The sequence below is a fragment of the Silurus meridionalis genome, chromosome 7 (genome assembly GCF_014805685.1).
Source record: "Silurus meridionalis isolate SWU-2019-XX chromosome 7, ASM1480568v1, whole genome shotgun sequence".
NCBI classification, from domain to species: Eukaryota; Metazoa; Chordata; class Actinopteri; order Siluriformes; family Siluridae; genus Silurus; species Silurus meridionalis.
In genome coordinates this window covers 15,531,664-15,554,499 of record NC_060890.1, presented here as the reverse complement: position 1 = coordinate 15,554,499, position 22,836 = coordinate 15,531,664, and the positions used below count along the sequence as shown (strand labels likewise).

The 22,836-nt window shown below is 35.4% G+C and overlaps 2 protein-coding genes across 3 annotated transcripts in view; one reads left to right on the top strand and one right to left on the bottom strand.

Moving 5' to 3' along the window:
• The window catches only part of csnk1db (casein kinase 1, delta b), an 8,686-nt gene extending 4,406 nt beyond the window's left edge, over positions 1–4,280 (bottom strand). Inside the window, exons 1-3 of the mRNA XM_046854068.1 lie at positions 3,778–4,280; positions 506–616; positions 207–355 (exon numbers count right to left, since the gene is read on the bottom strand). Of these exons, the coding sequence (XP_046710024.1) occupies positions 207–355; positions 506–616; positions 3,778–3,853 (336 nt within the window). The 5' untranslated portion in view covers positions 3,854–4,280. The remainder of the gene's footprint in view (positions 1–206; positions 356–505; positions 617–3,777) is intronic.
• Positions 4,281–10,875: 6,595 nt separating this feature from the next.
• Positions 10,876–22,452, top strand: c1qtnf1 (C1q and TNF related 1). Of its 2 annotated transcripts, none has more exons than XM_046854815.1 (4): positions 10,876–11,166; positions 17,913–18,088; positions 18,282–18,400; positions 20,099–22,452. In XM_046854815.1, exons 2-4 carry the CDS (start codon positions 17,913–17,915, stop codon positions 20,647–20,649), a joined length of 846 nt encoding a protein of 281 aa, XP_046710771.1. In that variant the 5' UTR covers positions 10,876–11,166; the 3' UTR covers positions 20,650–22,452. The 2 variants fall into 2 exon arrangements, with proteins under 2 accessions (XP_046710771.1, XP_046710770.1); XM_046854814.1 differs by having other exon boundaries at positions 17,910–18,088.
• The last annotated feature ends 384 nt before the right edge of the window (positions 22,453–22,836 follow it).

The following is a 22,836-nucleotide window of genomic DNA, read 5'->3' as shown; positions in this document are numbered from 1 at the left end:
GTTAAAAAGTAAAAAGATAAAATAAAATTTTAATTATATATATATATATATATATATATAAAAACATGCTAATTGAATATAGTTTTAAAAAACCTATTCTTTTGCAACAGCTGCTTTTGTTCTTCTGTAATTATTTCCACAGACATAAGGACAGCCTCTGCTACTTCCTATCCTCCTTTATTACTGCTCTAGGGTGTGTCTCTCACCATCTGATCAGCAAGCAGAAGAACAGTCTTAAGGCTGAATTTTCTAGAGCAGAAGTTGAAAAGATCTTCCAGACTGGGTCCTAACAGCTCCATTACCATCACATTATAATCCCCCTCTGCACCACACCATTTTATGGTTGGGATACCAACTGTGAAATAACAACCATTAATAATTAGAATCAAGTAAAAACACAATGTTCAGTTAAGAACAAAGATTTTGAGACCAAAATTACACTTGAGAAAAATAACCCTAAATCATTATACTAGAATTTTTTTTTTTAATGCAATCTGTATTGTACCTCCTCCCTGCATCATCTTGTAGATCTTGCTCTCGATGTGAAGTTGAGGATGTTTCGTCTTCACACATTCTAGCTTGATGGCCACTTCCTCCCTTACTGAAATGTCAGTGCCTGAAATGAGAGAGAGAGAGAGAGAGAGAGAGAGAGAGAGAGAGAGAGAGAGAGAGAGAGAGAGAAAAGAGGAAAAAGAGGCTCATTAGGACTGTAAAACGGGTCAGAATATATGGCTTATATAACCAAGACAATTATAAAATAAAGTTCAGCTAATGTTTACTTTCTTCTAGTTCACATTAGTTCTTCTTACAATCCCAAATCCCTTTTTATTATGAATTATTTTTATTTTCTGTGTGTACTATAATTTTGTATCTTACTTTATTTATAGTAATAGTACTGTAAAACACATCCTGACATCCAGTGTACTTTACAATCAACCAGACACCCACAAAATATGCTTGTGTAACTAACCCAAATGCCAATGTCTGTTTTCATTGAATGATTTATAATAAAAAAAATAAATAATATAAAAAAGGATAGGTAGGACATTAACTAGTCAACACAGAAACCCATATCAGTTTGATAGTCAAAACATTCAATCACTCAGATATCAAACATGTTTAACTCTCAAACCAAAAGAACTGTAAAACTAACTTCCGAATTCTTCTGTCACAAAGTCAAAGACCTGTTACACAGGGTTTACAGCAAAAGTGGGTGTTTCAAATGCAAACAGTGTTTCAGTGTCAAGAAGATAAACAAGTCCTGACAATTACCTCCTGTCTTAACTAGTAAATTCAGTTTCAGGTCAGAATCGGTAATGAGGAACATGCTTGGTCAGATCCTTCTGAACAGAAAATTTAAGTGAATACATTCTCTTGGCAGATTGTTGAAATAGTGAGCAGGTCAAAACGCATCCTCATGAAAACGCAATGTAAACAGTGCAGCGTTATCTGGTAGTAATGTAGCATCTGAAACGCTGTTAAAACAATGTATCTAATTTTCGATGCGAGTGACGCAGATTGTTGTTACAGCTTTGCCAAAGACATACAGAATGTTCACACCATATGGCTTGAACGCAGGAGGATTATGTAAACTGCATCACACTGAAGCACTGATGTAAGGAGGTGCAAATCCTGGATGAATAGCAGAGCAATTGCTTTCTAGGTGAGTCACTCACCTGTGGCCTCCCTAGTGCCCAGTGACGCGTGTGTGTGTGAAACCTGCTGGGAAATCCCTAACACAAACAGTGGTCAAGGAGGGCTAGAAGAATATGTTTACATGAAAAGAAGGGGAATTAGTGCGGCTGCACCATTACTGAGATAATCCTTATCCACACGTCGTACTGTTAAGCAAGTTGTATTTGTATTTTGTAGAACACATTTTTATAATACTCATTGCATATGAATTAGCACGTTGAAACACAACAGGTTTTTCACAACGCTTTTAAAGACTCGATAATAAAACCTTATGGCATTCTACCAAACGTGAATTTGATCTTTGAGCCTCACTGGCAAAACTACAACAGCATACCACATAATGACATGCAACACGACAGTTTTCATTCCTACAAGATTTGCTAAAGACAATACTGCCAATGAGTCTAGCATCGGAAGAAAATAGCACATTTTGTAACATATAAAACTCTATAATAACTTTATATAATAGGGGCTATAATATCTTTTTATACAAATTAGTTACAGTGCCTAGTGGTTGGGTAGTGTTACAAATGTGGGCATATTTAGTAGAACAGCACCAGTACATTACTCTAACTTGTCTGTGTTTGCAACTTAAAAGTCCACATCCTAATGCGGCTACTACAGTAGTATTAGAAATATTAGTGAACAAGGTTAAGGACACAAATATTTACTGAAAATATGAAAGGTAGTCTCAGATGAAGTATGAAACGAAAGGGAATTGTACCCAAAACAACATTAACAGGAATGTACAAATGTCTATAGCGATAAACAAGCACCAACGATGGGTCTTTCGTCTTAGTGCGGACATTGCTGTGCCAATATCCAGTATAACTGCAGTTTTTGTTGGTGTGCTACGGCCTAATTGTCATATTTGTTCTGTTGGTTTACTAAGGGAACTTGAGTTTACTAGCTCATACTGACTGCTTTTAGAATGCGCTACTGGAAAATATTTGACCAGTTCTGTGTAGACGTGCTGAATAACCTTTGTTTTAACTAAAATTGGGATATCTTTCAAATTCAACAACTGATTGCATTAAATTTAATGCGTAGCAACAAATAAACTTGGAAAAAAAACACCCAAATGGCAGAAGTCAGATAATGATCAGAGTACGTACACGAATATCATTCGTGGCTGATACGAATTGCCAAAAACAAACCAACAAACAAAAAACCACTGCTTGTAGATGTCACCAAAGAATAACATCTACAGTCAAAGATTCCTGTAAAATTTTGTTTAAACCCTTTTATTTGCTATCTAGTCCTTCTCAGCTCTCAGTTTCCAAAGATGTTTCACTCCACATTAATGTACATTAGCGAGTAGAAAACTGAAGGTAAGCAGAGCGACAGGAAACAGAAATATTCTTTGTAAACATACCACCGGCTAAAAATACACAGAAAGCATATTTCATAACTGTTTAATTACTCAGTACCACCAATGATGCTGCTGACTTATGTAACAGCCATATGATCATGTACTGGAATAGTGGTTTAACCAAATCAGCTGGCATTATTAACTGATTTGGAGACTTCATGTCTATTAAACACCAGCCAGACAAAAAAAAAAAAAATCATGTACGCAAAGGTATAATCTAATAATGAGCCAGTTGGTTTGAAACTTGAGGGTCAGATTACAATTAAAACTTTGACACCAGGCACCAAACCTGCACTGTGACACTGTGACCTGCACTGCACCAAATCTGTCACTGGTGATATGAGAAAAGAGTTTACACAAGATATACATATTAATGATACATTAATGATTATCCAAAGCCTGATATGACTGATTAAAAAGCTGTAAAGGCAAAGCAGGAAGGATTAATGTATAAAACCACAACTTAAATGTGACATTAGGATATCGAAAGGCACTTTTTAAAAATTGTGACACACATCCACAAGCCCTGACAATAATCTAAATCAAGCAAATGTTAAGTTGAAATGTTTGTTCGGGACAAACATCTCTGTAGCTTGCTCCACACAGCTATCCTTTCACAAACTAGCTAAACATTTCGCCCTTAAGCCGAACGACGCGAGTTACATCTTCAGAAAAACGTTAAAATAAAAAACAACTAATATTTTACTCACCCAAATAAATGTCACCGAATGATCCACTTCCAATTTTTCTGCCCAGTCTGTATCTATTTCCCACTCGAAGATCCATGGCTGTAATGACAATTACCTACCAACACCTAATTGTATTTCACAAACCGAGAAGAACAACACTTCACCTAACTAAAACCTTGCTTTTGAACAAGAAACACCTACAAATCTCCCTTTTTTTTATCAAACCAAAATGTCAACTTTACGCCACTCCAACCCTCCCAGATCCCTGAGAAGAATTCGGATCCCTTCGTCGGACGTCAGCTTTCACCATCACTTTTCTAAAGTACCAGCAACTAAAACGCTACAATATTAACCCCGAATGAAAGCTTAGAGATTGTAGATTATGCTCTTTAAGATTTCATGTTTGTTTTCTATTCCTATTATGAAGATGGAAATGGATTTCTATCGCTCGACCCGCTCACTGCTTCAGCTCTCCCGTCGTCATGGGCCTTCCATTCTCACAGTAAAACACAAACGTAACGCTGTGATGTCACTTCCTGTAGCAGCGACTCATCTAAACCGGAACTTTAAACTTTAGTCATTTGGTTGCAAAATATCCGGATTACCAATGGCAATAATCCATTAGAATATCTTTGTTTTACAAATAAAATTTAACGCAATAAAACCCCAGTCCGACTGAGGTTAATCCCATAAAATATAGTTTAAGTATCTAATCGCTGTAAAAATCTATCCATTTGTAGTTATTAATTCGAGTAAATTTTATTTGTATAGCGCTTTTAACAATAGACATTACCCAAAACAGCTTTACAGATATAAACAGGTTATAAAATATGAATTGATATCAGAATCAGCATCTCCTTCGTTGCCAAGTATCATGGGTTGCATGTACAAGGAATTTGTCATGGTGTGCTGGTGCTATAAAAATATAAAAACTCTAAAAACTAGAAGAAAAAAACAGTTAGTGCCTATAAGTTTAGTGCCTATACTTTTTATCTCTAATGTGCAAGGAAACACCTGAGCCTGAGATGGTGTGAGAAAAAACCTTCAAAAAGGAACCCATCTTTATCTGGATAATATTCATCTAATGTAATAATAAATAATTGTAATGTAGTATGTGTAATGTAGTAATAATAGATCCATTATAGTTTTATAATTGTTGAGCCTCAGGATAATAATATCACAATATATTGAAATAAATCAATTCATATATTTAAATATACAAAATTACATTACACCAATGGTTCTTGAGGTGCAGCCCCGTGTTACCCCTGGGGCTGTGACAAATACTTCACTCAGTTTGTAAGTGAAGTACACAATGTACACAATGCACAACCTCAGTCATAAATAAAGTGATAAGATAAGATAAGATAAGATAAGATAAGATAAGATAAGATAAGATAAGATAAGATGAGATAAGATAAACCTTTATTCGTCCCACAATGGGGAAATTTCTATGTTACAGCAGCAAGACAAAGAAATAAAAATAGATGCAAATATATAAAAAAGAATATACAAAAAATAAAAACAGAGAAATAAAAACAAATAATAATAATAATAACAAACAAAGAAATAAAAATAAATGCAAATATATGAAAAAGAATATACATATACTACAATAACAGTTTATACACAGTACAATGTATAAATACAAATAGGAAAAAACAAAAGTACGCGTTTCAAGTAATATTTCAAGTAATATTTCATTTGATGCCTGTATAAAGGAAAATGTTTCAAGTGTACAAACTGTATCTAGCTTATCTGGTATACAGAAGTTTGTGGACACTCAGTCTCATTGAGTTTATTGAGCATATAGTTATAGATGTAGTTCCCTTTTGCTGTAATAATAACATTCAGGTTTCCAACTAATTCTGCCACAAGAATATTAGTGAGATCAGGCACTGATTTCAGATGGGGAACATCCTATATATTTGTGTACTTTCAACATTGTGGCATAAGTTTGGGATTTATCATATGTGTATGATGGTCAGGTGTCCACAAATGTTGTTATTATTATTATTATTAGTATTATTATTATTATTATTATTATTATAAGAGTCTTCTTGGTTTAAAAAACTTGATTTTAATGAAAAGCAGGCAACAACGTGCTACCCCCCCCCACACACACACACCCACCCACCCACACACACACACACACACTGGATTCTGTTCCTGTGAATATGGCCTGTTACTCATATGGTACTACTGGCTCACGTGTGGAGCCCCACAGCGACACGCCCACCAACTCGCTGATAGGTACAAAATCTTTTATTGGTCTCACGAGGGCCAATCAGAGAGCAGACACCCGCCTCCAGTGTTCCAGCTTATTGCGTAATAGGAAAGGCACGTGTACTTCAACGCGCTGTTCACACCGTCTCAAATAAACAAGCTGAAGATCGAAATTCCTTGTGAAGAAATATGCCATTTTTACTGCATTCATTCCCATGTATACTAGTAGTTTAAGTGCCACCTTAAAATCGTATATATGTATATTGTATTGTATATATTTATATTGTAAATGTATAATTGACAAGGTGTTTGATTATTTACAAAATATAGCAGAGATATCTGAAAAATATGAACTGAACGCCTTACAGGTTCCATATCAAACTACAAGAAAGTGCTTCCTATTAGAAATTAAGTTTTGGATATTATAAGGGTGTAGATTATAAAAGCCATGATTTAAAATGTTATTAATGCACTATTGCCACTTACTCAAATGTGTGTTATTAAACTTCTACAAACTCGAACACACTCAAATACTCAATGCAATTCATGCACACCCATGTCTATAGCACCGCCCATAATAAAACTGTTTACATGCTGTTTTGCACACCTACTCGATTGCTGCTGTTGCTGTTTTGCACACATTTTGTATATATGTTTACAAATACACTCTTGTTTGCAGTTCTCTTTTTTTGCACATTGTACTGATTAACATATACAGAAAGTGCACTGGTTGGCGCTATTTTGTGTATCTCTCGTGCATTGTTTTGTATTGTCTTTTTGCACTGTCTTTTGTCTTGCACTGTTTACACTAGGTTGCACACGACGTATTTTATGTGAAAAGGACAGCTTACTTAAGTCCTTAGCTTTGTGTTCTGTTATGTAGCTCTATGTTGTGTGTTGTAGCTCTATGCTGTTTATGTAGCACCAGGGTTCTGGAAAAACATTGTCACATTTCAATGTGTACTATTTTAGCTATATATGGTTGGAATTACAATACAAGCTTCTTGACTTGACTTAATTGGGATTACTGTTGGCATTATTCAAGCTTATGTGTGTGAATGCATAGCCTCAATATCAATACAGATTATAAGAATCAACAGTGTATGAAATCCATGTCACTCTGCCTTTCTGCGGCCAACCGTCTTATCTGATGAGTCTGTCTTCACTATCACACATCCCACCACATGATGATGACTGCGATGACGATGAAAATGCAAAAAGTAAAATAGCTAAATAATTATGCATGCTGTTTATGCAACTCTGTTATGAAAGGACACAAATGCTCTCAGCTGCTGCATACACATGATCAAACTCAATATTTCCAGTGGCATATGTATATTTTAAATAGTGGTTCACAAATAGCATTTCTTAAACTAATAAATATTATTGTTATAATGCTGTGCGTATGTATGTCAAAATGTAACCAACCATTAACCATTTATATATTTAAACAATAAAATAAAAATAAAAAAATCAAAATTACAGTGTATTCCCAACAAAAATTAATATTTTTCCAAATCTTTGTTGATGAGGACATCTAGTGGCTATAATAGGGAATAATAGCAATTTTAGTATGAGTAAAGAAACCATCTTAAAGTAAAGAAATCTTAAATTGTCTAGAGCAGGGGTTCACACACTCTTTCAGCATGCGAGTTACTTATAAAATTACCAAGTCAAAATTATCTACCTACTATAAAACTGCATAAATAAATATCTATTTTTTTAAATGTCATGCGATCAACCCACACTACCTTTGCAATCGACCAGTAGATCGCGATCGACGTATTGGGCACCCCTGGTCTAGAGGGTTTTAGTGAGAAAAATTTAACTTGTTGGCAATAGATTTTCTGAAACAAACAAACAAACAAAGAAATAAATCAGATAATGTATTAGGTAAAAGTTACATTATACTTACATCTTGGATGTCTTGGATGCAAGACACTTCTCAATGTCTCGTTTTAGCTCTTAATCAATTAAAAGTATGATAAATTTATAATAACCACCATGACCTATTGACATTTAGTGATTTAATCTGCAGTGGTGTACTCTTACTCGTAACATATATGTAACATATTTAATATGTAGCACACAGACCTTGTACACATAAAACATACAGTGAGGAAAAGTAAGTATTTGAACACCCTGCTATTTTGCAAGTTCTCCCACTTAGAACTCATGGAGGGGTCTGAAATTGTCATCGTAGGTGCATGTCCACTGTGAGAGACATAATCTAAAAAATAAAAAATCCAGAAATCACAATATATGATTTTTAAACTATTTATTTGTTTGATACAGCTGCAAATAAATATTTGAACACCTGTCTATCAGCTAGAATTCTGACCTTCAAAGACCTGTTAGTCTGCCTTTAAAATGTCCACCTCCACTACATTTATTATCCTAAATTAGATGCACCTGTTTGAGGTCGTTAGCTGCATAAAGACACCTGTCCACCCCATACAATCGGTAAGAATCCAACTACTAACATGGCCAAGACCAAAGAGCTGTCCAAAGACACTAGAGACAAAATTGTACACCTCCACAAGGCTGGAAAGGTCTACGGGGAAATTGCCAAGCAGCTTGGTGAAAAAAGGTCCACTGTTGGAGCAATCATTAGAAAATGGAAGAAGCTAAACATGACTGTCAATCTCCTCGGACTGGGGCTCCATGCAAGATCTCACCTCGTGGGGTCTCAATGATCCTAAGGAAGGTGAGAAATCAGCCCAGAACTACACGGAGGAGCTGGTCAATGACCTGAAAAGAGCTGGGACCACCGCTTCCAAGGTTACTGTTGGTAATACACTAAGACGTCATGGTTTGAAATCATGCATGGCACGGAAGGTTCCCCTGCTTAAACCAGCACATGTCCAGGCACGTCTTAAGTTTGCCAATGACCATTTGGATGATCCAGAGGAGTCATGGGAGAAAGTCATGTGGTCAGATGAGACCAAAATAGAACTTTTGGGTCATAATTCCACTAAACGTGTTTGGAGGAAGAAGAATGATGAGTACCATCCCAAGAACACCATCCCTACTGTGAAGCATGGGGGTGGTAGCATCATGCTTTGGGGTGTTTTTCTGCACATGGGACAGGGTGACTGCACTGTATTAAGGAGAGGATGACCGGGGCCACGTATTGCGAGATTTTGGGGAACAACCTCCTTCCCTCAGTTAGAGCATTGAAGATGGGTCGAGGCTGGGTCTTCCAACATGACAATGACCCGAAGCACACAGCCAGGATAACCAAGGAGTGGCTCTGTAAGAAGCATATCAAGGTTCTGGCGTGGCCTAGCCAGTCTCCAGACCTAAACCCAATAGAGAATCTTTGGAGGGAGCTCAAACTCAGTGTTTCTCAGCGACAGGCCAGAAACCTGACTGATCTAGAGAAGATCTGTGTGGAGGAGTGGGCCAAAATCCCTCCTGCAGTGTGTGCAAACCTGGTGAAAAACTACAGGAAATGTTTGACCTCTGTAATTGCAAACAAATGCTACTGTACCATATATTAACATTGACTTTCTCAGAACTTGGGAGAACTTGCAAAATAGCAGGGTGTTCAAATACTTATTTTCCTCACTGTATAAGTTGTTGAAGGCCATTTCAAGTGTAACAAAGCTAAAGGCATGATCATTAAAAGTAGATTGTTTGTGTCTGGGAGGTGGCTTATGTTAGATTTGATATTCTCTTTAGACTTACTGGATTTAAACAGCTAATCTGATTCTCTTGCAAATTTCTCAAAATACACTCATAGGAGAAGAAATTTGTAGTCAGTTTTGTAAGAAATAGTTACAGTACATTCCTGTCTACATAAACGTCAATAGATTAAAGGAAGTGGTAGGTTATAAATGTGTTTATTGACCTAAGTGTCTAATTGAATACACCTTATATTGATAAACCTTTTACAGTAATCTGACTGTAAGAAAATCGTCTCTTTATGATTAGAGTTGTCAATAAAATGACAAAAGGGCCTTGTGTTCTATAATCATATTACAATCCACTATATTATAAAAATATATTTATTTCATGTTTATTCCTAAAAAAAAAACATGTGATTACCTGTCTCATATAGTCTATATAAACATTTTTTGGTCTCTTTAGTACTTCTTATTCCCTCCCCAGACCCTGTTCACCATACATCTTTTGTCAGAGAACTCTTTGAAACAGTGATGTTAAAAGAGGAAAGAAAAGATAAACACAAGCATCTGTTTCTGCAGTGTTTTGATCTTCTCTCAGCCATCATCTGTTTGGCTTGGGCTTAAAGTATGTGCAGTGAACATGCCTAATAATAACAACAACAACAACAATATAATAATAATAATAATAATAATAATAATAATAATAATAATAATAATAATCATAATTTTTAAAGATAAGGGCTTGATTGTAAATAATTTGGTGCAAAATGCTATATACACTTGGAAGGGATTTCCTTTTTCCATTATGCATGTCAATGCAAGTCAATGACCTGAGCAGTAGCAGCACCACTTGACAGATTTCTTCCGTTCCCTCCCAAATAACCTCTGTGTCAAATTTAGATACGATTTAACCACACTATGTTTCCTAAAACAATCTGACTAAAAGAAGAAAAGAAAATGTGTGCTTAATTTGGCCAGATGTTAAAACAAGAAATTTTTAGTTGTGTTTAAAATAAATATCTCAAAGTATTATCCTTCTTTCTCTAACTTCATGGTTTCATGATTTCATAAGCTGTTTAAAAGGTCCTCTGTGCTGTTTAATAGACAAAATGACACAAGTGTGGTAAGAGACATTTGTCAAATAGTCTGAGAATGTGGCATGATCTAACTTGACTTTAATCTGGTCTTTCTGCCTTTTCATTTGATCTCTCTGTCCTGTCCCTGCAGACTGTCGTTCTCCATTTCCCCCTTCATCTTTTACACTTTAAGGCTTTTCTTTAATCCTACACTTATGGATTCTTCTTTTTCTTCTTTGTGCTCTTGTTGTTTTCCCTTCATTCCTCCCTTCTTGGCTGTATCTGTGCCCCTCCTTCAATCCCCTCCCTTCTTGCTCTTACTTTCTCTCTCCAGCTCCTGATGGCATGCTGGGTTTGGGATCGCAATTGGTAGATGTTTCACATTGCTTGACACGAAAACACATGCTTAGAAAAAAAAACAGCATCATCCATAGTGCAAAACGAAGAGGAATCCTAGGAAACCCTTTCCACTTTACAAGGTAAGAACTTTTATTCGGCAATGCGTGCAATTTAATAACTTCCTAAAATAAGTGTTCATTGTAAGTTTGGCTTTTGAGGAATACTCCCGAGTGATATGAAAAAACAGGCTGATGGTGACGGCTCTTTGTTAGCTGAATCTAGTTTTGTTATGAAACAGTAATGCACAGTAATGGGGCACAAAAGATCAAAAGGGTGAAAATAAAATGGAACAAATCAATTCTGGTGTAACAGGAAAATAGCAAATCACAGCATCCCGATTTTGTGTTTCATCACAGTTTCATTGCGGTTGTTATAAACCAAGTATAATATTTTAATTGGAATCCTGGAAACTTTTTGCTAGCACAGACTACATTGTGCATGTTATTCAAGCATGCACAATAATATTTGTTTTTCTATTTACTGGTGAAAGAGCTTTCTTTTTCTAAACTTTCCACCAACACATTTGAATAAAATTGACATTAGATTTCAGCTGACATTATTTATAGATATAATAACTGTGACAGTGGTAGGATTGTGGTTTCCATTACAAACAAAATAAAAAAATCTGAACCTGGCTTTGCATTAGAATCCCCACTTTGAGACAAATCATGATTTGTATTATGAATAATAAGCAACACAATAAAGTTCCAAGTTGCAAAACAAAAATAAACAAGACAGATCTGTGTTTCCAAGATGATGTAAATCTGTAATAATATGCTGAATAATTGATTAGATTGCTGGTAGCTGGAAAATAGACTGAGCCAGGCTGTGGATGAATCTAGGTCAAGAATATTTTAGGTATGCAATCATCAAGTGCAGTTGAAATTGCTTTATTACAGGCTCATGAAAACATTTTAATGAGCTGTGATTGTCATTGGTTTATGAAATGCAAACTATGTGCCACCTTATGTATGGTCCACCTGTCACCATGCAAAATAATCCCACAGTTACAAGGGAAGAAGTAGAGAGGAGTAAGAAGAGTAAATCATGAATATTCTCAATACATATTAAGTCAGATGCATGTATCTGAGCTGATCTATCCTCCAGAGCTGCCATAGTATTGTTTGCATTTCTGAATTGCTGAGGGACTGGGGTCTTTTGAGGTCATTTGGTCTCACTCAGATTTGTTTGCATAGGTTAGACATGCAGTGATGTGCCTCTTGGCTCTAATTCAAAACTCAAATAAAAGCTATAGCACACCTTTTTCTTTTTACCCAATTCAATCACACGTCACCTCTGGGTTTTTCATTATGGATTAAATTACATGGCTAAATTAATTATTTTGCATTTATTTTATTAAATTCTTAATCTTTTTATTATTTTTTTAATTTTTAAATTTTTATTTAAATTTTTAAGATGCTTTGCAACAGCATCCATTGTTAAGAGCGCTACACAAATAAAATTCAAGTGAATTAGAAAAGCAATGCTGGAGGTCGGAACGATCTCTGACTACAGTTTATATTATATTATACTGTTACTCAACTTCACTTACAGTTCAATATTATTATTAAACATCCGATCCCACACAGCAGAAAGCATTATATATAGCATTAGAAAAAAGGTCACGCAAATAAATCACGTGTTACATGGGTTGCTTTTAGACACTTCACATGTTTAACATATAGTGTATGTTTTTATTTCTTGATTTTCTTGTTCAAATTATTCTTCCATTTTCACATTCATTCATTACTCATACATGAATATGACCCCATAATACCCACACAATTTCACGTCTAGTTTCAGTTTTATTCAACTCTTATAGGATGACATAAAATAAAAAAACATGATCATGAAATTAATATAATTTTATCAGAATTGTTCAATGCGTTTTTATTTTAAGCATCTAATCTGAGGAAACGTGATATAAAATGTCAAGTCTGCAAATATACTGTAATAATAAGACACTTTTGTAAGTAATACAGTAAGTATTAATTAAGTAATACAGTACTATTTATAAGCTTTTATACCCTTCTAAAGGTTCCCAAAGTACAGCCATTGTTTTCACTCCATATCATAGCAACACACCATACAGACTTGTTGGTACAAGTACTCAATCTCTGAAATGTACTGCCACAAAATGTCCCATCTTTGTGCTGCATTTTGAATTGTAGGGTGGAGAAGAATGAATATCTGCCAAGAATTTGAGTGCAGGTGTGTGACTACCCCAGAGAAAACAAAGGGAAATTTACTCCATTTCTCGTTCCCTGGGAGTAGCTTTTTTATTATTATTATAATTTTCTTTCTAGCAGCATTACAGCATGAGTGCACACAAGCAGATGATGGGTCTTATGAAAGGATGGTCTGGTGCTCTTTCAGCAGCCAACTAAAAGCATACAAGCAGCTAGATCTCATATTCAAGATCACCCCAGCTTATCATTCAAATAATGTATGAAGGTACAGGCTATGTGGTGAGTGAAGTAAGGGCTCAGATAGAAAGTGAGGATTGATTCAGGGAAGCTTGGTCCAGATGAACAGAGGGTGATGAGGGTACCTACCTATTATCAGATGTAAACAGTGCATATCACATGGCTGTGGGTTCTGACAGTACTGTCAAGCAAGTCTAAAACAATGGGGGCTCCAGCAGTGCATGGACACTAGGTCATAGTGTATCTGTAAGTAACTAGACAACGATGTGGATTTCATTGTTGTCGATTCTCCAATTCAATTAACCAGCAGCAAACTTTAGCGATGAAAAATCTAGTAAGTATTCTTCTACTACACAGAGACATTATTTTCATGCTTTTTGCAGCCCTGGATTCTGTCCAGTTTTTAAACAGGGATATGTAGCCTTTTCAGACTGTGCCATAGATTTATCATTTTAAATCATTTTAAAATAAAAAAATTATTCAGACTTTTCAAATATTAAGTTTTTAATGCATATGGATTCCATGATCTGTATTATGTATTATGAGTGCCAATAGAGCTTATTTAATCCTGCACCTTCAAACAAAACATTTTCTATCATAATACCATAATTTACCCTAATTTTTTATTAAAATCACCTATATAGTAAGCATTTATTTATGCAACATGATAACGTAAAAAAAAAAAATTGGCCAGTTTTATATGTAAACCATTATAGGACCTTAATGTCATTTAATCACTTAGTATGAATACCTAAAGGTAATATGTAGAACTTGATATCAGGAACCATTTCAAAATCCATCAGGGAAGATAATTTTATTTGAATGATATGATAATGATCATTTCAACAACTTTTAGCTGACTACTGTTGTAACAATAGTGAACAAATTTAGCATGCATAGCCAAAGGAAATGCAAGATAAAAATCTATTCAACCATCATATGGTTTTGTTGTTGACTTTCTTTGAAGTAGCACCACAGAAATAAATGGAAAATAAACGTGATGTAAAATGATCTGAGGAAAGAATTTGGTTGCTGATCGTTTAAAGCTGGGCATGGTGTTGCGTAAAGCAGTAGCAATCTTATGTAATACATTTACGGTCAACTCACAGCCGATGTTGAAAGGGCCAAGCCAACTATTTGGCTGGAGCAAAGGCGCCACTGAATGACGTGCTGTACGAGTAAACACGACCTCCAGACCTTGACATCCACAGGAAGTAGAGAGGATAGGATCTGTATCAAGGCTATCAGATGCAGAATTGTAAAAATGAATGAGCATGAAAAGGGGGGACTGGCAAATTAACTGGATAAAACGCAGAACAATAAAATGTCTCACAAATGTAGTGGAACACACACACACACACACACACACACACACACACACACGCGCACACACTTACACAAGATGCCTGTCTGTAATTGCTCTTGGATTGCTTGTTGAATTGAAGAGCAAGAGAGGGTCACATGGTACACTAGTAAGCACATCAAAAGATTAGTGAGGGATTAATTCACATTTTAAAGCACTGGCCCACAAACCACTCTGAACTTCTACAGATTCTTACAACTCTGCAACTTTCACACACACCACATATGGTACTTAATATCAAATACTATGTAATTCATCACAGAAAAAAATGCTGTATGGCCCACTATTTAGTATGATAACACTTGTAGAAACTTGGATCACTTACAAAAACTAAACAGTTAAAAGTAAAAAAAAAAACCCAACCATTAGCTAATCTTATTTCTAATATTTAATATTTAATATAAGCATTGGTGAGCCCCTGCTCATTGTAACCTCAGATTCCTGTTTTTGGCTGACAGGAGTGGAATCCAATGTTGACTTTATCTATTATAGTCCAGCATCCTCAAGTTTTGATGTTTTCTGTTGTCTGAGAAGTTTTTCTGCTCGACTTTGTTTTGAAGAATGGTTATTCTAATTTCTTGTTAGCAAATAATCTCCAGAACATAGACAGTAAATCTATGACAAAAGCATTTGCAACAGAGGATCTGCTATAGAAGATGAAATAATATAAATGCACAAAATTATCTGCATTTGTGAATGCAATAGATTGCTAATGTTTATACTGTATTTTGGATAATCTTTTCACCTGGAATGTTGAATTTAGATTTGGATTATGTTTTCCCATATTTGATATATCTTTGCTGAGGCAGTATTTCTACTTGAAGAAAAGTGCATATAAAATGCATAACCTCATGTTTTTTTACTTATTTTTAAAATGTGACCTGGAACAACTGTCGTTCTGTCAAGCTCGTCTAATTAGGTCATTTGCTTAGTCTGTAAATTCTCGACTAGAGACAGTCACAATGTCCTGCATGAAGTATTTTTCCATTCCTTTTTGCTCTGGAGAGAAGACAACACCATTGCTGTGTATTTCTGTGTTTAGCCCAGACTGTTTGGGTTATGTCTCCCACATTACTTCCTTTGTCTTTAGCCTAGTCTTTATTGGCACAGTGTTAATGTTGTGCATTGAGAAATTAGGTTGTTCTGGAAAAAATCTGAGCCAGCTGGAGAACATCCACACAGTGAGTAAGAGGCAGTAGTGCCATTGTCACATGTAACTATTCATTTATTTAAGTGATCCAACAGTTGCGTTTGTGTTTGAAAAATGAAGGGCTTAATGAAAACAATAAATCTATATAAATGGACATTTTAATCAAGCCAATTCCTTGCACACTCAGTTCATAATTTTCTCTGCAAAGAAATGCAGACATTGTATTTATCATTGATGTCAGCAGGGTAAGGTGCACTCTGGATTTGTGTGTCTGAGCTGATATACCATTTTAGGCCTTTAAAACCCTTCTTAGGCCAGAGCTAACACTTGCATGGCATCCTGAAAGTTCCAGACCTCAAGATAATTTACTGCATTGGCTGTACAAAAATGTGGCCTTGTGCAGAGCATTGTTCACCAGCACATTCGAGCATGCAAATTCCTCTCACAAAAGCCCTTTAAACAGTTGACTAGACAGGAACCAGGCAGTTTTTTTTCCTCGAAAACAATCTCTTAAGCACACGAGTCTGCTTTGAAGCAGCACATCAGAAAAGATCAGATGTATAGAACTGACCTTAGGTTAATTGCCACTATTCAAACAATTACTCAAGTCAAGAAGTGGCAAGTGGAATCTCGATGAGGTCTAAGACAAAGCCAATGAAGGTGCTATTGTGTAATTGTTGGGGCTGATCAATCAATTGGCCAAATGCTACTGTCAGAGCTGTTTTTCCTCAAGGTCACAAGGCCTTGCTGTGAGGACCACATTAAGCATTTCTTTATATAGAAACAGTGTTTAAGAAAAAAACAATGTAATGGAACTCAATGGAATGGAAAGTCTACAGTAAAATGTAAATGACAGAGTTAGATTTTAGTTGTACATCTTCTACAGGCTGATCTAATAAAAGCTCTTAAATAATTACACTTGAGTACCCCAAGCTGTGTTCAATTCAAGTTTCTTTCATTGTTTGAGCCATTAAATTACTGGCTTTATAACCAATGTCTTACAACACTGTTACTGCACATACACTTCTAATGGAACTGTGGTCAGTTTAATTAATGTAAAAAGCATTAGCTTAATACCGTAGCTCATTCTAACAGCCTAAAGTCTTTCATTTCAGCAGTACTCATACTGTTATACCTCTTTTTAGCTATTTGCTTTAGGATAACAAAATGCACATTTTAAAGAATTTCGGCAGTTAATATTTTAAGTAACCAATCAAGGTCATTTTATGAACTTTATAATTTTTTTTTACAATTCTTATAAATTCTGCTTTTAAATGCAGCACATCTTATCAACTGGATAACAGTCCCCGCAAGACATAAAACTCGTCTGACTTCATTTTCAAATCCTAAAATAACCACTGGCATAAAATGTTGGACCATTTTCGATGTTAAACCGTAAACTGTTCTAAGACCGTCTTCAATGCTGCTTCTACATTGTAATTTAAAAGTGTCTGATTTAAGGATAAAACATTGCTCTGGCCCTGCAAACAATTTATCACTGCAATACCACTAGCAAAACATTCTGGAGTTTTTGCAAAGTAGTTTAAAAAGAAATAAATACCATAAGCAACTCAAGAAACCAGGTTCTAAACCACTTTAACCCAATGCAGGACGATCTAAGTCGGTCTCTGGAACGGTTTGAATAACTGGACCATAATTACTGCCAGTAATTTAGACAAAAGGCTGTTGTGTATAAACAGCATGTGCACATTGAAAAAATGACCTGCACACAAAATTCCTGGTCAAAATGATATCACAAACGTGAAGTTTTTATACACATGGCTCACATGCGACCTCATATCCAAAGTCGAAAGAGATACAGTGTCTCATATTTTAATACATTTAATCTGTTTGCAACGTTTTGACAATCTTTTACATGTTTAGCAGATGGCCTGGATATGCAGTCACCATGGAACCCCTGTGCCAATAGTAAGTTTAGGTTTACTAGTACTGATGTGGGCAACATGGGCTGAACCATACAGGACCACTTACACTGAGACAGATGGCAATCCATATGACCCCAAAGATCACCAACAAAACACAGACCACCATGAAGACACCAGGTATCAGCTACATACCACAATTAATCCATAAGACCATGTTTACATTCAGTTCACGATCAGCACCTTAATCGCATTAATAAAATCCATTCATAGGTCAATGCAATAATCTAGTATAACCATCTAATAATCCCAGCTGCTAATGAAGACACAATAATAACAAGAACAATAAGAAACTGTCTTTCCTTTTCTACAGAGACAGCAGAAGAACCGAATGCCGTAGATGTTGTGACCCAGGAGAGGAGCCTGTTCCGTATAGCAACGCTTACCCACAATACCAAGTGGTTCCACAGATAAACATGACCATCCTCAAAGGTATAAAGCTTATACAAAACTATAATTTGCTTAACATGACAGAATTGTCTTAAGAGATAAAAATATTATTCTTTCACTGCATACATATCTACATATCTTGAATATGAGCTGATTTATTTAATATGGCTTATTATGAGGTTATTATAAAACAAGTACATGATTATTCAGCCTGTTTTTAGATTACTTTATACATTGAAATCATAAAAATCGCATCAAATAATTGTTTTTTTACTGTTAAAAATAGTTGTAATGATGAAATAAAATCTGCCAATAGAAGATTAGGTATTAATTAAATTTTTACCTAATAATCATACAGAATATTAGTTTTATAGTAATCTTACAATAGGAGAAACAAATATGAATAATTTCAAGACATGCAGTTTTTGAGGCCAGGATTACACAATAACAGGCTGTCTACAGTATGTGCTTTTCAAGATAGTGTGTGGATACTTGCTTTGATGCTCCCATTTATACACCAGGGGGCAGTGTTGCTCGAATCAAAACTACATTGAAAAACTAGGAACCGTAAAACAGAGCAGCCTCTGGGCCATTAACAAAGGAAAGTTTTGTTTTACCAATGATATCATAAAAAGAAGCTATAACAACTAAAATTTTATTTTATAAAGTGCTTGGGGAAAAATAACCATGTATTTTCAATTATAAAGCAAGTCAATAAGTCAATTTGCTTTGAAAGTATTTTTGGAAGCACTCATTCTGTATTAAGCAGTATCTAGAAGTTTTATGTATTGAATCGCTTCAGTTAAATCCACAATAATAAAAAGTCAAATAATAAATGCTTTCTAGTAAAAAAAAAAAAAAAATCATCAGCAAAACAAAAGTGTACAGTCCTGGAGTCCTGTAATACCATAACATCAGTACAGTTGAACTACTATAAGAGCTACATCAAATATAAAGTTATATATTATATTGACATATGCCACAAGATTATGTAGTTGTCTGTGAAAAAACATATATGTGATAATGCCATTGTATTAAAAGAGTGCAAAAAATTAAAATGCAGGGGAAAAAATGAAATCTGATAGAGAAACTTGACCCGGTGTTAGTTTATCATTTTCTATGTAGAGTTTTATTACAGACACCACCCGAAGGAACTAGCAGCATGAATTCATTAATATTTTTTGGAAAGCATGTTTCAGCAGATTCTGTACAGTTATTACACTTAAGCTTTTTTAAAACAAAGTATCCTGTCAAAAAAAAAAAAAGTCCCCCCATCACTCCAACCTGTATCAGGCAGACTGTATTGGATATGACAATGGGAAGCATTATTTTTTTTTGTTTTGTTTAAACTTGTAATGTATTTGTGGCAGGACAACATTTTTGGGTATGCATCTCCTGCCTTAATCAATTACCCAAAGCTTGGCTGACTCAGTGCCTAGGTGCATTGTTAGTACCTCATCACGCTTACCCATAAACCCCTTCTCTGCATTCTGTGCAAATACGCTTCAGAGCAGAAATGTAAACCAGCTCTCAGTAGGATTGTGAGAAGGCTGGCTCAGAAGTGCCAAAGCCTCCCTGAGTAACAGTGGCTTCGGATGTGACCCACATACTTAATGATATTAACTTTCCATTTTCACACACAGTAAAAAAAAATTAGCTTTTATTAACAAAGATCTTTACAATACAGTGTAATATTCTATTTAAACCTGTAACATTATAATTTCTTCCTTTATCACACAGGAGAAAAGGGAGAAAGTGGCCAGCGTGGACCCTATGGCAAAGTAGGCAAGACAGGGCAGGTAGGCCCTAGAGGAGCCACTGGCTTAAAGGGCTCTAAAGGCAGTATAGGAACTTCAGGAGAACCCTGTAAATCCTACTATTCTGCCTTCTCAGTAGGTCGGAAAAAAGCCCTGCATAGCAATGACTACTACCAGACGATGGTGTTTGACACAGAGTTAGTCAACCTGTACGGCCATTTCAACATGTTTACCGGCAAATTCTTTTGCTATGTGCCAGGAATTTACTTCTTCAGCCTCAACGTGCATACGTGGAACCAGAAAGAGACATACCTGCACGTGATGAAAAACGAGCAGGAGATGGCCATCCTGTATGCACAGCCCAGTGATCGCTCTATCATGCAGAGCCAGAGCCTGATGCTGGAGCTGGAGAGAGATGACGAGGTGTGGGTTCGCCTTTATAAAGGCGAGAGAGAGAATGCCATCTTCAGTGATGATTTTGATACCTACATCACGTTCAGTGGCTACCTCATCAAAGCCAAGAGTGAAGGGTAGCAGACTTCAGTGATGTACAAGCAAGTGGAAAATACATACCTTTTGTATAGAACCATGGAAACATCTTAATGTTTTTTTATATTGGATATTTTTTTTAATCAAAAAAGTCGTTCTATTTAATCTAAATATAAAGTATACACACACAGGGGAATATCAGGGGTGTTGGGAACATAATGCTAACCCAAGGACAAAAATAAAGTGTAGCTTATGACCTCCATTACTCAATTATTAATCAAATATTTATATTATATATTGATTATATATTTATAATCAAATATTCATAGCTAAGCTATAAAAAGAATGATTTTATTGTGGGGTTGTTTCACAGGTCAACACAGCACATGTCTACCTGTCTATTGTGGGTTTGGTGCTTCACCTTGCACAAGCCTATGGAATATGCTGCAAACGGTGCTCTGAATAAGTACGATACAGTTCGATGCTACTGTTGAACAAGCACGTTATCTTGAATATTATTATTATTACTTAAATATTATTATACTGTGTATACATACATACATACATATATATATATATATATATATATATATATATATATATATATATATATATATATATATATATATATATATATTACCTTATGGTGAAATGATTTCTTTATGGTTTGTTTCTTAAAGGCTTGTCAAATCCCTCTTGAAAATTCAACTCCGAAAGATTACAGAACTAACGTCTCCCTGCACTTTACAGGAAATACTTAATAAAAGAGAAAGTGGAAGCCTCGGGAGAAGGCATTTTTATTGTCAACAGCTGTAAATGTTCTCTTTTTCAGTGACATTAATGGAAAGTGACTCCATTAGCTACAGGCCAGTTATTTAAACATCGCTCGGACTTTCCAAATATTCAAAATAACTATGCATATAGTAAACTTAAAACAATAAAAAGTAATAAAAAGCAGCTGTAATTGTAATAACACTTTGTGTCTATACTGATGTTGTATGTAGGGGTGTCTTTATTTTCACTGGCATGGACAAACTATGAAAAGTGGCCAAGTACACTTGACCCAGAGAAATGTTTCCTGGCTGAAGTGTTTGTAGATATAATAGGGTACAAATGCTTCACACCCTGTCTGCTTACAGCTAAACGAAACCAGTAGCACTCTCAACAGCAATTTCTTTACACACTTAGATGAGATGCAGACATTTGCCTTTGACTTTAAGTGCTGTAAGTACAGTACGGTAGCTTTAATCCTGCTATTATCATCGACAGATTTATAACACTCATTAACGGCCATTGTCAATGTGTGTGTGTGTGTGTGTGTGTGTGTGTGTGTGTGTGTGTGTGCGTGCGTGTGTGCACGTGTGGTGCTCTCACTTTCAGTTTTATTACAGTCATTAAGACATATATTATGATAATGCATCACAGCTATGCACATAACACATGACGAGTTTAATAGCATGTGGGTAAACAAAGCAGTGATGCAGTCCAGATGTCAATGTCTTTGATGCTGATTCTTGCATTCACAGGATTGTAGAAAATAAAATAAAATCAATCAAACTACACTAAAGACACAAAAACAAACAAGCAGTAAACATATTTATTTAGTTGAAATTATATTTCTAAAAATATAATGTCAGCCTTTGTCACCCTCTTGTGGTTACTGAACTGATGACAAGACATTTAAAAAAAATGGCTCAGTGTAATAGTGAAACTTGATTAGCGCTATGCTTCACTATGATGATTGCTGTGACAGTGAGTCTCAGATGTTCTATCAGGCTATTCATTTTACTCCTTGTTCACAATAACTATAATCAAGTACCCTTTTAATAAAATGAATGTTTAATAATGGTTATATTGTTCATTCATTCATTCATTCATTCATTCATTCATTCATTCACATTTAGTAACCAACTTATACTCTTCCAGATTGTGGTATATCCTGGGAGTGGTGGGCATAAGATGTGAATTCACTCACTAGATGGGAGGCAAGGAAGATTGTAATTATTTACTTGAGTACTTTTACTTTCCAGGGAAATTATTCATTTTTTACTCCTTACAGTTTTATTTAATCCTTTAAAGTACTTGCTACAAATGTAAACTTGGATAAGCCCTGGGACTTTAGTGTGGAACTTGGGGATGAGCGCCAACCTATTTTAAAGGTTTCATTATGCTGTAGTATGGAAAGTCTTGAATAAAATGGAGGTATCGTCATCAAATAAAAAATAAAAAAGC